Source organism: Ranitomeya imitator, chromosome 4 (genome assembly GCF_032444005.1).
Source record: "Ranitomeya imitator isolate aRanImi1 chromosome 4, aRanImi1.pri, whole genome shotgun sequence".
Classification (NCBI taxonomy): Eukaryota; Metazoa; Chordata; class Amphibia; order Anura; family Dendrobatidae; genus Ranitomeya; species Ranitomeya imitator.
Window position 1 is genome coordinate 514,461,152 of NC_091285.1, and position 16,343 is coordinate 514,477,494.

The 16,343-nt window shown below is 48.3% G+C and overlaps 1 protein-coding gene across 2 annotated transcripts in view; it reads right to left on the minus strand.

Moving 5' to 3' along the window:
- The window catches only part of LOC138676620 (lamin-B3-like), a 98,461-nt gene that overhangs the window by 62,026 nt on the left and 20,092 nt on the right, over positions 1-16,343 (minus strand). For both annotated transcript variants that reach the window (XM_069766099.1, XM_069766100.1), the window contains exon 4: positions 9,832-10,002. In XM_069766099.1, the coding sequence (XP_069622200.1) occupies positions 9,832-10,002 (171 nt within the window). The remainder of the gene's footprint in view (positions 1-9,831; positions 10,003-16,343) is intronic.

A 16,343-nucleotide genomic window follows, 5' to 3' on the forward strand; every position in this document is an offset into this window, starting at 1 on the left:
CACTAAATCCAGTGTGTGTGGAGGGACTTCTCGATGCGATGTACTGTGCTGGACAGAGTGACGGTAAGACAATCTCATGATTGAGATGGAAGGATGAGACAACTTTTGGCAAAAAGGACAGGGATGTTCTCAAAACCACCTTATCCTGATGAAAATTCAGGAACGGAACTTAACAAGACAAAGCTGCCAGCTCTGAGACTCGTCTAATGGACGTGACCGCAACCAGGAAGGCAAACTTCCATGAGAGAAAGGACAGGGAAACCTCCTGTAGAGGTTCGAAAGGAGCTTCTTGCAAGACTCCGAGGACCAGATTAAGGTCCCATGGTTCCAACAGCATCTTACAGGGCGGCACCCTATGGGAGACTCCCTGAATGAACGTCTTCACTTGTAATCTGTTGGCAATACTGCGTTGGAACGAACGGACAGGGCTGAAATCTGCCGCTTGAGAGAACTAAGGGCAAGATTTAAGTCCAAACCCGTTTGTAAAAATTCGAGGATGAATGGAATAGACAATTCAAGAGGAGAACGTCCCCGGTCGTTGCACCAGGAAAAGAAGGTTTTCCAAGTGCGATGATAAATGCGCATAGACGTAGGCTTTCTAGCGCTGATCAAGGTAGAGATGACTTCCGGAGAGAAATCTGCCTGGGTTAGAACCCAGGACTCAACGGCCATGCCGTCAAACACAGGGCCTCGGAGTTCAGGTGGAAAATGGGGCCCTGTAATAGCAGGTCTGCGCGATTCGGTGAAAGCCAGGGAACACTGGCGACTAGTTGATCTAGTTCCGCGTACCTTGCCCGGCGCGGTCAATCTGGCGCAATCAGGATTACTGATACTCCCTCCGCTCTGATCTTCTTGATGACTCTCGGCAATAAGGGGAGCGGGGGAAGATATGTACGGAAGCCGAAAATGATTCCACGGGAGTACGAGTGCATCTGCCCCGATGGCTGCTGGATCGTGGGACCGAGCTATGAAGTTGGGAACTTTGGAATTTAGCCGTGAGGTCATCAGATCCACGTCCGGAGTTCCCCAACGACAGCAGACCTGGTGGAAGATCTCCGGATGGAGACCCCACTACCCCGAGTCGAAGCCTTGACGACTGAGAAAATCTGCCTCCCAATTGTCCACTCCCGGGATGTGACCGCCGAAGTCATTGAGCGGTTTTCCTCAGCCCAACGGAGAATGTAGCCTACCTCGCTCATGGCTGCCATGCTACGGGTTCCCCCGTCTGTTGATGTATGCCACTGCAGTGGCATTGTCGGACTGAATCCTGATAGGACGACCCGCCAGGAAGGGATGGAACTGGAGAAGAGCTAACCTGATTGCCCAAATTTCTAAGATGTTGATCGGAAGGCTTGATTCCTGAAGTGACAAGCGGCCCTGAGGAGTGATGTAGGAACACCGCTCCCCAGCCTAGAAGACTGGCATCTGTTGTCACAACTAGCCAATGTACTGGAAGAAAAGACTTCCCTTGATTCAGGGAGGACTTCAATGTCCACCACCTTAGAGACTGTCTGACTCGCTGGTGATGGAAGAACCAACGGTTGAGGGAGAATGGGTTCCTGTCCCAAACAGCCAGGAGGGCATACTGTAAGGGACGGAAGTGTAATTGGGCAAATGGAACCGCCTCCATAGCTGCTACCATCCTGCCGAGAACTTAAGCGCAGAGAGTGAATGTGAGGTTGAGAGAACTTCTGAGCTTCCCGCTGTAAGGCTGAGATCTTTTCCGAGGGAAGAAGCACCAACCCCTGGGACGAGTCCAGTATCATTCCTAGAAAGGAAATTCGCTGATCTGGTACTGGGGAAGATTTTTTGAAGTTTATCTTTCAACCAAGGCGAGAAAGAGAATCTGTTGTGATGTTCACAGCCTCCTTGCAGGCGCGGAAAGAGGGGCCTTTGATGTGGATATCGTCTAGATACGGTAGCACCACCACGCCTCGGGTGTGAAGGATGGCCACTGCAGCCGCCATGACCTTGGTGAATACGCTAGGAGCAGTGGCGAGGCAGAGTGGCAAATCAAAGAATTGGAAGTGTTGTTCCTGAACTGCGAAGCGAAGGAACCTCTGGTGAGAGGGGAAAATTGGAATGTGGAGGTACGCGTCCTGTATAGACGCCAGGAACTCGCCTTTTCCCATGGAGGAGATGACAGAACTAAGCGATTCCATTCGGAACCGTCGTACCCTGACAAACTTGTTCAGCAGTTTTAGAACCAGTATGGGCCGTACTGTACCGTCCTTCTTTGGAACAATGAACAGGTTTGAATAAACACCTTGAAACCTTTCGCTTGGAAGGACCGGGATAATAACCCCGTCTTCTATTAGAGAGCTTATGGCTTGGAAGAACTGTGATGCCTTTGCCCTGGGAGGAGGAGACGACCGGAAAAGACGGTTTGGTGGAAGGGAGGAGAATTGTATCTTGTATCAGGAGGACACTAGGTCACGGACCCATTCGTCGTGAACGACCGAGAGCCATGCGTCGCTAAAGGAATGCAGGCGGCCGCCTACTTTGAGGGTGTCCCCCGGATACCACAGGGAGTCATTGTGTGGGAGATCTGCCCGGTCTGGACCCCCTGGATCCTGAATGCCTAGGCTTGCCTCTCCATGAAGGGGAAGGTTTGTAAGGGGTCTGAGGCCTCTATCCCTGCGCTGTGCCCAGCCGGGTCCGGAAGATGTGGAAGTAGAGGACCAATTTGAGATGGAACAAAAATAAATAAATAAATAATTCGGGACCGAGCCTGCTGTTGCTGGTTCCGAAAGGGCCAAAAGGGTCTCGGTTGTGGGAGAAACTTACTCTTCCCTCCAGTGGCGTCGGAAATTAATTGATCGAGTTTTTTTGCCAAAAAGGCGACCGCTCTGATATGGTAAAGAAGTCAATGATTTTTTGGAAGCAGAATCCGCATGCCAGTCCCTGAGCCATAAGGACCTCCAAATGGTGATGGAGTTTGCTGCTGCTTGAGAAGCGCAGTCAGCGGCATCCAGAGACGAGGTAACTAGAAAATCCCCAGCTCTGGCTATCTGAGTAGCAAGGTCTGCTACCTCAGGGGGGGTGGGGGGGGGGGGTGGGGGGGAAGATTGGTATCCAGAAAGAACAGCTGAAGACAAAACTTCAGCCCAATGGGTCGTCATAGCCTTAGCCACCCACATAGCAGCAAAAGATGGAAAGAGTGCGGCTGCTGAGGCTTCAAAAGGTGAACGCGCCATATTGTCGATCTGACGATCGGTGGGGTTTTTGATCGAGGCGCCCTCTGAAGAGGACAAGATATATTTAGTAGCTAGGCGCGAAACTGGAGGATCTACCGGAGGAGACTGACCAATATTTACTGTATATACTCGAGTATAAGCCGAGATTTTCAACCCATTTTTTGAGGCTGAAAGTCCCCCTCTCGGCATATACTCGAGTCATACCCAGGGGTCGGCAGGGGAGGGGGAGCGGGGGCTGTCTAATACTCACCTACTCGAGGCGCGGTCCCTGCAGGTCCGACTCCGGCGCCGCAGCTTCTTTTTGTAGTGAGCGGTCACATGGTATTGCTCATTACAGTAATGAATATGCGGCTTCACCTCCCATAGGGGTGGAGCCGCATATTCATTACTGTAATGAGCGGTAACGGTGACCGCTCAATACAGGAAGCTGCAGCGCCGGGGAAGCAGGGACTGCACCGCGCCAGGAGCAGGCGAGTATAACGGGGAGGGGAGCGCTGCGCGATATTCACCTGCTCCTCGTTCCGGTGCCGCTCCATCTTCAGCGTCTTCTGCAGTGACGCTCAGGTCAGAGGGCACGATGACATGGTTAGTGCGCGCCCTCTGCCTGAACGTCAGTGCAGAAGACGCTGAAGAAGGAGCGGCGCCGGAACGAAGTCAGGTGAGTATTGAAAGTGCCGGGGGCCTGAGCGACGGAGAGGTATGTGGCTTTTTTTTTTTTTTTTAAATCGGAGCAACAGCAAATGGGGCAAGTGTCTGTATGGAGCATCTTATGGGGCCATAATCAACATTTGTGCAGAATTATATTGGGCAAATGTGTCTATGGAGCATCTTATGGGGCCATCATAAACTTTATGGAGCATTATATGGGGTGTCATGATCCCAATGGCAGGGGATCACAAAAGGACAAGCACAAAAAACAAAACAAGCTCTAGGGTGATGGAAACTGAGCTGACCGCGATCCTGAACCTAAACACACAACTAGCTGTAGCCGGGGAACGTGCCTACGATGATCCTAGACGTCTCGCTCCAGCCGAAGGACTAACTTCCCCTATTAGAAGAAACACAGACCTCTCTTGCCTCCAGAGAACACCCCACAGAAATAGCAGCCCCCCACATGTAATGACGGTGAAATGAGAGGAAAGCACATACGTAGTTATGAAAACAGATTCAGCAAAATGAGGCCCGCTAAAGCTAGATAGCAGAGGATACAAAAGTGAACTGCGCGGTCAGCGAAAAACCCTACAAAAAACCATCCTGAAATTACTTGAACTCATGTGCCAACTCATGGAACATGAGGAGTAATATCAGCCCACTAGAGCAACCAGCAAAAAGGAATCACATATCTGCAAGCTGGACTAAGACAAAAATTAAGCAAAACGTGGAACAGGAAAATCAAAAACTTAGCTTGTCCTGAAGATTTACAGAAGCGGGAAGCAGAGGTAACAAGACACACTGATTACATTGATAGCCGGCGAGGAAATGACAAGAAAGCCAGGTTAAATAGGAAACTCCCATATCCTGATAGAACAGGTGGACACCAGAGACCGCAGAAAACACAAGTCACCCAGTACCATCAGTAACCACCAGAGGGAGCCCAAAAACAGAATCCACAACAGTGGGGCTCCTGATTCAATATGGATATTCAAAAACACAACCTACTGATGTCTCAATTAATTTTACTTTTATTGGTATCTATTTTTACTTTTGACATTTACCGGTAGCAGCTGCATTTTCCACCCTAGGCTTGGTTCCCATTGCGTTAATGGGATCGCGCTAACAGACAGCGTTGCACGGCGAAAATAACGCCGTGCAACGCGTCTGTTAGCGTGCCCAATAACACCAATGGGGACGCGCATCTCTAGCGCCTGCCACTTTCGGCACGCGATAGCGATGTACCGGTGTTTTGTCGCGCGCCGCGAACGCTGCTTGCAGCGTCCGAGGCGCGCCCGCGGTCCGTTCCCCGCTCTCGCAGATCAGAGATCTGCGAGAGCGGGGACGTTTAACGCGACCCCTTTACAACACATTGCGTTAGCGCAATCCGCTAGCGCTAGGCGCTAAACGGATTGCACTAACGCAATCTGAACCTAGCCTTATACTCGAGTCATTAAGTTTTCCCAGTTTTTTGTGGCAAAATTAGGGGAGTCGGCTTATACTCGAGTATATACGGTACTTAGATCAGGAGCAAAGGGATATTTTGACTCCATGGTTCTTTGCCCTGTGAAGCGTTTATCTGGACGTATCCTATGAGATTCAACGATCTCCGTAAATTCGGGATGATTGGCGAAAACTCTGTGAGCCCGCTTGATCCTCTTTAAGGACACCGCATGATCCGTTTTAGATAAAGGTTCCTCATCCAGCTTCAGGACCTGGTTTACTGACTCAATGAGAGAGTCGAGAGTCTCCTGATCGTGTTGAAATTCCTGATCTAGGAATGTGTCAGAATCGTCCTCTGAGACAGGTTCTCTACTAGCACCAAGGGAGGGGGAGCGAGAGAGGGAACTCTCAGAAACCGATTCCCGGTGATGGTCTGAGGACAAGGCATGAGTCCTTTTCCTGGAAGAGCGAGAGCTCCTTGGTAAGGTACGATCCCTAGTGTACAAGGGGTTCTCATGATCGGAAGTGTTGTCCGTAAGAGTGCCCTGGTTAAAGGAAGGGTCTCGGAACGAGTCACGCTTTGGCCAGGGATGCCACAGACCGGGTAAGGGAGGTAGCCCACTCAGGGGGACTAGGCTCACTGGGTTCGGAATCAGTAACAGGTGGTTCGTGAGCAGTCACCGGTTCACAAGCTGAGCATAACGCAGTATTGTGACCCCGAGGTAGAGATACCTTACAAGAGGTACAAGCAGCAAAAAACACAGTGGGTTTTCCCAGACTTTTTGCTAGGCTTTAATTGAGACATAGTGTAGCCTTGAGGAGAGCACTTACTAGCAGGGGAAGGGTTAAGCTATGTTTCTGCAGCTTACCCAGGTCCTGTGTATTGAGTCCCCGGGGGAGGTCCGCAATGTGTTCACAGAAATCGCTCATCCCTGAGGCTGTGATTCAAAAGGCTGGAGCAGCGCTGCAGCATCAGCCCTGTGGGTGTCCAGAGATGGCCGCCGAGATCAGGAAGAGAAGGCGCTTCTCGCAGAATGAGAAGCGCCAGAGTGGGCGGCGGTAACTGCTGGTGGGCGGAGCCAACGTTCTTGCCTTGAAAAGAGAAAAGCCGGGGGTAAATTTTAAGCTTGCGGTTGCGGCCTGCAGCGCCGCGACCGCTATTTGCAGACCGACGTGACCCATGGACCTGGGCTTTAAAGGTATCTGCGGACCTCCCTTAACCCAGGGACCAGGACCCCCCAGTGCCAGGGCCCCGCAGGTGTACTCACGGTAGATGCGGTGGGCCGGTGCTCAATCCACCGTCACCATAGTCAGGGAGGGGGTGGAGAGCTTCTGCTGCCTTCAATCATCAGCTATCACAGTGGTGATGCAGTGAGGAGCTGCACGGACGCCATAATCATTATGTCTGGCTATACACCTGGCTCCAGAAGAGGTAAATGGAGGGCTACACCATGTGGTCGCCTGTTATGGAGGGGGGAGATCGGAACGCGAAGGAACCGTCGCCCGTAAAGTGAGCTCAGGGCTGGCATCCAACGGTGCAGGAAAGGGAACGGGAGTGGGACGCTCCATGTTCTTGACTGTTGATGGTTCGGGGGAGATCGGAACCTAAAAAGGATCCGTCGCCCCCATTCGCTCCGTTAAGGAAAAAATAGAATAAAAATGAAAAAAAAAAAAAAAAAATGGTGGGGTCTGAAAGCAGACCCAAGTGTCTCCTACAGACACTAAGCAAGAACTGGTTCACTTGGAGCCAGCAAGAGGGTGTATACTGCAGGGGAGGAGCTATTCTTTCTGTATTACTTAGTGTCCTCCTAGTGGCAGCAGCATAACACCCATGGTCCTGTGTCCCCCAATGAGGCGTAGGAGAAAAGAAAATCCAGAATCTTGTATATACTTGTGGAAAAGTTTTTCTCACTGCATTCAGACCCACCTTGCCTACATAGTCAGGCTTTCTGTCTGAATCCCTGAGAAAACAAAAATCTCAGACGAAATCCCAGGGCGAATGCCATTTGGGTTCATAATTTCTCTAGGCATGCAATTTTGAACTTTTTTGCTTTTATCTTGCAGTATCCGTCTTTTCAGATGGGCACAAGGGCAGAGTTTAGTACGGCATCTCTCTCACTGCTTCTTCCCTGCTCAATAACACGTTGGTCTCCAGTTGTGCAGAGATTTCCAGCAGAGCTGTATTTAAGGATTGTAAGAAAGTCACATGTGATCACACTTTGCTTGTTACTTCTCCTTGGTCGACACATCAGATGTTCAGTGCTTCAATGAAGAATACCTTTGTACTTTCCTAGACCAGCTAAAGCTTTTAATATAAGGGGAAAGCCATACCTCCCAACTTTTGAGGAAGGGAAAGAGGGACAAAGTTAGCAGCGCTCGCAGCGGCAAATTTTAAGCCACACCTCTGACCACACCCATTTCACAACTAGTCACGCCCCAACCACACCTATTTAGCACTTCTGATCTCAATGTTTCATAAACAATTATAAACCAAAAAAATATGGCCACACAGTGCTCCATACTGTATAATAGCCCCAAATGATGTTGCTTACAGTGTACTGGCACCACGTGATGCTCCATACTGTATAATGGCCACACATGATGCTCCATACTGTATAATGGCCCCAAATGATGCTGCGTACAGTGTACTGGCCCCACGTGATGCTCCATACTGTATAATGGCCCCAAATGATGCTGCACACAGTGTACTGGCCCCATGTGATGCTCCATACAGTATAATGGGCCCACATGATGTTGCATACTGTATAATGGCCACACATGATGCTCCATACTGTATAATGGCCACATTATGCTCCATACTGTATAATAGCCCCACATGATGCTTCGTACTGTATAATGGCCACACATGATGTTCCTTACTGTATAATGGCTCCACATGATGCTCCATACTGTATAATGGCCACACAGTGGCCCATACTGTATAATGGCCACACATAATGCTCCATACTGAATAATGGCCCCACATGATGCTTTGTACAGTATAATGGCCCCACACGATGCTTGGTATAGTATAATGGCCCCACACGATGCTGGGTACAGTATAATGGCCACACATGGTTACCCCCATCATTGCCTTCTCCATCACTACACACACCTTTCACCACGCACCCTCGCAGCAGCCGGCAGCTTCCACTCCCACGGTGCTGAATGGTGTCATCCAGCTGAACCGCTGACTGCTCACGTTGCTGAAGCTGTGATACGCCACTGATAAAGACCTCTCTGTGTCTCCTGTGCCAGTTAATGTCAGAGCGAGGAGCAATATCTGCTCCGTACACACGCGCCTCCGCTCCGTACACCTCGTACACACGCGCCTCCGCTCCACACAACTCGGACACACGCGCCTCCGCTCCATACACCTCGGACACACGCGCCTCCGCTCCATACACCTCGTACACACGCGCCTCCGCTCCATACACCTCGTACACACACGACTGCGCTCCATGCACCTCGTACACACACGACTGCGCTCCATACACCTTGCACATGCGGCTCCACTCCATACACCTCACACACACACGGCTCCACTCTGTACACTCGGCTTCGCTCCATACACATTGCACACGCTGCTCCGCTTGGTACACCTTATACACACACGGCTCCTCTCCATACATCTCGTACACACACGGCACTACTCTGTACACCTCGTACACACACCGCTCCATACACATTGCACACGCTGCTCCACGCCATATACCTTGCATACACATGGCTCCGCTCACCTCGTACACACACGGCACCACTCCGTGTACACACACGGCTCCACTCTATGCACATTGCACACACTGCTCCGCTCCATATACCTTGTACACGCATGGCTCTGCTCTGCACACCTCGTACACACACGACTGCTCCATACACCTTTCACACGCTGCTCCGCTCCATACACCTCTTACACACACACACACACGACTCCGCTCCGTACACCTTTCACATGCCGCTCCAATCCGTACACCTCATGCACACGGCTCCATACACCTCTTACACATACGACTCCGCTCCATACACCTTTCACATGCTGCTCCGATCCATACACCTCGTACACACACACAGCTATGCTACATCCACACTGTAAACACCTCCTGACCTCACACTTACGCTTACCCTTGTCCGGCGCCATGGCAACCAGCAGAGTCCTGTACACGGAGGTCCGCCCGATCATGTGACCCCTGATTCCTCCCATCCTGTTACCTCATCACAGGTCCTGTGCGCACAGAGCAGCCAATATGTGGTGTGCAGCTCTGCGGGTGCAGGGACTCAGGGAGCTGACCTGGTGATATTTCACACCTCCCAACCAGTGCGGGACAACTAATGTCCCACCCGGGATCGCGGGGCTGACTGTCAAAATCAGGACAGTCCCGCTGGATTCGGGACGGTTGGGAGGTATGGGAAAGCATTCATTGAACCTAATCAGGCAAATTTTAATATTGCATTAATGTAGAGGTCCACTATTATGCTAATCTACAATATCTAAAACCCTGATGTTCATTTATGAGTTCACGAGAAAACCCCAAAGAATCACCTTAGCGCAAAATGTCTTTTCTAGCTGCTCCTTGTAGTCTTTGATTTGCTGTTCATGGTCATTCCTTAGTTCCTGTAAAGCTTCAGCTAGTTTGCTTTCAAATTCTATGCGTCGGCCAGAATCAATTTCTACAATCTTGGTATCATGGCGTTTTTTCATTTCCGACACCTCCTGTGGAGGAAAAAAAAAGGAAATTCATGTTAGAGAGTGTAGGATTATTACATAATGGCATACCTCAGTCCGTGGACACTGAATGTGCAAAGATGTACACACACAAAATTGTTGTAACTTTAATAGCAAAGGGTAAGAAAGGACCACAATGGGCACGGAAATAATGTGAAACTGACAAACGTAAATGTCCGTTCATAATTACTGAATTCCAACCAATGAGAATCAAACTTTTAAATGGTTTGGTTTAAAAAAAAAAAAAAAAAAAAAAAAAAAAAAAATATATATATATATATAATTTTTTTTTTTTTTGGCTCACACCTCATAAGGAAACTGCTCCAGCTGTCGGAGGTGTGATGGTGTCTTCTCCAGACTGCAGGTTTCAGCTCCTTCCCGAGATGTTCAATAAGATTTAGATCGGCTCATAGAAGCCACTTCAGAATAGTCCAAAGCTTTAATCTTAAGAGTATGTGCACACAATACACATTTGCTGCCTTTTTGTAGGGTTTTTCCTAGGAGTTGTCACAAAACCGGAAACATTACCTAGTCCCAACAAAGTGAATGAGATCCCTGAACTCATGCACGTTGCTTATTTTATCCTTACAGATTTTAAGCAGTTTCAAATTCCACCCAAATGACAAAGAATGCGTTACAAATGAGCATTTTTTTTTTTTTTTTTATGCACAGTGTTTCCTGCCAAAAGCCACATTTTTGATGCAGCAATGTCTGCAACCTGGGCTGTGAAGTCAGTCATGGAGTCCATTTTGGTGGAGTCAGAATAAAAGGAACCAACTCAGATTCCTAAAATATATAGAGCTTCCAATCTAAAAAGAAATTTACAACGCTTACAGCCTGAAGTTTTCAAAGCTGTTATTACTTGGCTAGTCAGGCTAGAGCAATCAATAAATGGATGCCCAATAACTATCTCCCTAATTCTGGAAGTCACCTGCTTCATTCGGCCCGAAATGACTGTCCACTAAACATCCTGGAACTGAAGAAAATAAGTGTCCCCCGTTTACTACCCTTACTTCGTCTGGCACGAGCAGTTTGGAGGCAAATTTAAAAAACTATTGGATTCATAGATATTATAGCGGAAATGCCCTTGTGGAAAAATGGCTATTTTCCAGCTCTGTTGAATCACCAGTCCACTGACCAAATATGCAAATGCATGTAGAGGAGCTGCGGAGACACCATCACGTGTTTCTCAACGCAGGCAGTGAATAGCCAGGCCTTTCCCCGGGAAGGAACAACCAAGGGAAGGGCAGCATCCAATAAAGGAAAACATCCAATAAAGGAAAACAGAGAAACACGTGATGGTGTATCCGCAGCTCCTCTACATGCATTTGCATATTTGGGGGCAGTGTTCTGGATCACTGCGTTGAGAAACACGTGATGGTGTCTCCACGGTGTTGGATGTTTTGGTCTCCACGAGGTCAATCATCCGTGCCTTTATAGACTTTCTACCAGGCACTGCTCCTGATAGCCAGTTTCCTACTCCACACTGATGAGGAGGGGCAAAAACCCCGAAACAGCTGTCTGTGGATGGATACCATGCTTGGCATAGGTGGTTTTCCTTTATTGGAGGTTTTCCTTTATTGGATGCTGCCCTTCCCTTGGTTGTTCCTTCCCGGGGAAAGGCCTGGCTATTCACTGCCTGCGTTGAGAAACACGTGATGGTGTCTCCGCAGCTCCTCTACACTCAATGGATGCAGACTTTATGAACATGATATGAAGGTGCCCTATCATTCTTCATTACTGGAAAAAGGTGACGTCACTATTAACATCTTGGCTATTAATTCCAGTTCCCCTTGATCCATTAATTTGCATATTTGGAGTATGGGAAGAGGAGACTTGGGATCATTATATTGATATTTTCTTACGAGAGACGCTTTTTATGGCATGGAAGGAGTTGGCACTGCGCTGGATGAGGGGCTCATGTCCAAAAAAACCAGTGCCCAGCACTTTCCACAATGCAAAGGAGGAGGAAACAGTGTCTCAAACATCAGTTACAAGATATTTTGTAAGTGACAAAGCTACTCTTAAGGCCTCTTTCACACATCCGGTTTTTTTTTGTTTTGTTTTTTTACAATCAGTCACAATCCGTCAAAATGTTGAAAAGACGATCCTGTGCAGATTGTACAAAACTAATGCACTGGATACGATTCTTTTGACGGATCCGTAGCGTTTTCCCAAGCGATCTGTAGCATCGCTTGGAAAACTGATTGTTTGACAAGCGTTATCAACCTGTCAGTGTTTGACAAGTGTGACCAACTTTTTACTACTGATGCTGACTATGCAGCATCAATAGTAAAAAATATAATGTTGAAAATAAGAATTGAAAAAAAAAAAAAAAAAATCTTGATATTCTCACCTTCCAGCGTCCCCCGCAGCCTTCCCGATGCTCGTGACGCTCCAGTTCCCAGTAATGCCTTGCGAAATGACCCGATGAAGTAGCGGTCTCAAGACACCCCTACATAATCACAGGTCATTCTCGCAATGCATTACTGGGAACAGGAGCATTGCGAGCATCGGGAAGGCTGCGGGGGACACCGGAAGTTGAGAATATCAAGATTTTTTTTAATTATTTTTAACATCATATCTTTTTACTATTGATGCTGCATAGTCAGCATCAATAGTAAGAAGAGAGAGCGAGAGAGAGAGAGAGAGAGAGAATTTCCCTGACGGGAAATTATTCCTCGCATGCTCAGTTTCAAAAGATGGAACCCGTCACTGGATTCCTGCTTTTGACAGTCAGCGACAGATCCTGAGTCCATAGGCTTCCATTATAGCCAACGACGGACAGTGCACAATCCGTCGCTGCCCGATTTTCCGACGTGCACAAAAAACATTCCTCTGTGCATTGTCTCCGCACGATGGACAGTGATTTTACGACGGATCCAGTGCACGACGGATGAAACGGAAGGCCATCCATCACGAATACAAGTTTATGAGAAAAAAACGGATCCAGCAGAAACACTTGCTGGAACAGTTTTTTTTTTTGTTTTTCTTCGCAAAACAGCGCATTGTGACAGAAAAAGAAAGATGGAAGTGTGAAAGAGGCCTAAGAATGACAGCAGATATGTTTAAAAGACGGCTCAGAGCTTGTTGTGAAAGACACAGCTTTTGCAACTCTTAGGCTGGCGTCACACTGGCGTATTGCATCCGATGCGAGAGAACTGGATGCGATATGCTAATGACACTCGGCTCCTGCTCGCAGCAGAGCAGGAGCCGAGTGTCATGCGTCTGTGCTCAGATTCTCTCGCACAGGGAAGATCGGAGCACAGCTGCGGGGGAGGCGGAGAAATAAATTTCTCCATCTCCTCCATTGCTGGGGTCCGCTTATAGCGCACATCACTCGGATGATACCGGTTTTTACGTACCGGTAATAGGATTTTACGGAGCCACGACAGCACCCCTACGAGAGAGGGGATCCGCCCACCTTCCGGACAGGAACCTACAGGATTTAAAGGGGCGGTCCCCCTCACCACTCCAGTTTGTGTTTCAGAGTATAAGGGACACCGCCATTGAGTTAGTACATAAACATATATACTTAAACATTACTAAATACCATCACCTTCTAAAGAGTGATTTTTAACAAGCACACTTTCCCCAAAGGGTGCAGAAACCAGTGAATAACTACGGGGGGGAATGTGCGGTTGCTGTCGTGGCTCCGTAAAATCCTATTACCGGTACGTAAAAACCGGTTTTCCTATCGCCACGACAGCACCCCTACGAGAGATTTTCAAAGATCAATCACCTGGGAGGGACTACAGCACTAAGTACTGTACGGCCAAAAACTAAATTGGCCTCTGAAGATAAATCAAGACGATAATGTCTATAAAAGGTGGAAGGAGATGACCAAGTTGCCGCCTTACATATTACGTCTATGGAGACGTCCGCTCTTTCCGCCCAGGATGAGGCCATGGCTCGAGTGGAGTGGGCCCTGATGCCATCTGGTGGTGTCTGGCCTTTAGCAGTATAAGCAAGATATATGGCATCTCTTATCCATCTGGCGATAGATGCTTTAGTTACACTCGCCCCTTTCCTTGGATTCTGAAAGGAAATAAACAGAGCCCTACTCTGCCTCCATGGTTCTGTTTTGTGTAGGTACTCTAATAGAGTTCTTCTGACATCTAACATGTGATATTTCTGCTAGTCAGCTGAATTCGGATTGTTACAGAAAGATGGTAAAATTATTTCTTGACTTCTATGAAATTTGGAAGCTACTTTTGGTAGGTATGCTGGATCAGGTTTTAACACTACCCTGTCCTGAAAGACCATTAAATAAGGAGGGTCTATCGACAAAGCTTGTAAGTCACTCACTCTCCTAGCAGAGGTCAGGGCTACTAGGAAGGCTGTTTTTAAGGTTAAATTTTTTATGGAGACAGAATCTAATGGCTCAAAGGGGGGTTCTGTTAAGGCGTCTAAGACCAAATTTAGATCCCATGGTGGTAATCTAGGAATATATACTGGGTTACTACGTTCAGTGGCCCTGATAAATCGGGAAACCCATCTATTTCCCGCCACATCACTGTTATATAACGCTCCCAAAGCTGATACTTGGACTCTAAGGGTATTTACCGCCAAGCCCAATTCTCGGCCCCTCTGTAAAAACTCCAGAATAGCCGGAATTGGGACCTTGCCAGAAAAGGGATTTTGGTAGAAGGCAAGGAACTTTTTCCAAGTTTTAGCATAGATTTTAGTGGTAACTTCTTTCCGGCTATTTAAAAGGGTAGATATGAGAGCTTCTGAAAACCCTCTTCTCCTCAATAACTCCCTCTCAAATTCCACGCCGTCAGATGCAGGGATTCCACATTGGGGTAACGGAATGGACCCTGAGAAAGAAGCTCCGGGCTGGTCGGCAGTACCCAGGGGTCGGACACAGACATTGCCCTGAGTAACGAGAACCATGCCCTCCTGGGCCAAAAGGGGGCAATCAGGATCACTCTCGCCCTGTCCTCCCTGATCTTCCTGAGGACTAACGGGATCAGACACATTGGAGGGAACGCGTAAGCTAGAGGAAAATTCCAGTGTATTTGAAGGGAGTCTATTATACAGGGCCTGTCCGCCACCCGAAGAGAAGCGAACTTCCTGGTCTGCCTGTTCTCTCTCGTTGCGAATAGATCGATAACGGGCAATCCCCACAGGTCCACTATCTGTCTGAACACCCGTCGATCTAGAACCCATTCTCCCTGACGTAGAGAATGACGGCTGAGGTAATCTGCCTCTGTGTTGAGCTCTCCCCGAATGTGCACAGCTGATAGAGAGCGAAAGTGGGCTTCGGCTATTTCGAGTATGTCTGTGGCGGTGTTCATTAGGGATCTTGACCTTGTACCCCCTTGATGGTTGAGATACGCCACTACTGTTGTGTTGTCTGTCTGGACTCTTACATGTGAATCCTGCAGAGATGGAAGCAACCTGAGTAAGGCCTTCTTTACTGCTGTGAGCTCTTTCCAATTTGAGGACTCTTGAGCCTCTAAGAGAGACCATTGCCCTTGAGTCTCCTATGTGAGCTCCCCAACCTATTGGACTGGCATGAGTTGTGACCGTGTTGTCTGGTACTACACTCCAGCGTACTCCTTTCCCTAAATGTCTTCTGTTTAACCACCATCTCAGACTGTGTAGAGTGGTGCTGGAGAGCCTGAGTCTTCCGCCTAATTGCCCTTGAAGACTTCTCTCTGTATCCAAGACTTGGGCCTGTAACACTCGAGTGTGGAATTGAGCCCACTGGACGGCTGGTATGCAGGACGTTAGAGATCCCAGAAGGGACATAGCGTCTCTTAAAGTCAGATCTGGCTTCCTTGTTACCGTACTGACTTTGTGCACAACCCTCTGCTTTTTCTCCTCCGGAAGGAAACATTGTTGCACTTCCGAATCCAGCAGAATACCTAGGAAAGTCTGAGTTGTTGATGGGTCGAGTCTTGACTTCTCCATATTGACTATCCAACCCAAGTCCTGTAAGGAAGATATGACATGATTTAGGCGAGTACTACACTGGCCAAAGGAATTTCCTACTACCAGGAAGTCATCCAAGTAGGGTATAATTAACGTATCCTGTTCTCTGACATAGGCCATTACTTTAGTAAACACCCTCGGTGCCATAGATAGACCAAAGGGCATTGCAGCAAACTGAAAGTGTCTGACCTGGTCGTTTAAGCGCACCGCCATTCTGAGGAATTGTTGATGATCCTGGTGAATGGGCAGATGGTAATACGCATCTTTTAAATCCAGGACTGTCATATAACATCTGGGAAAGAGAAGATTAGTTGCCCTTTTAATAGATTCCATCTTAAAGGCATGATACTCTAGATGTTTGTTTAATCTCCGTAAGTTTATGATGGTTC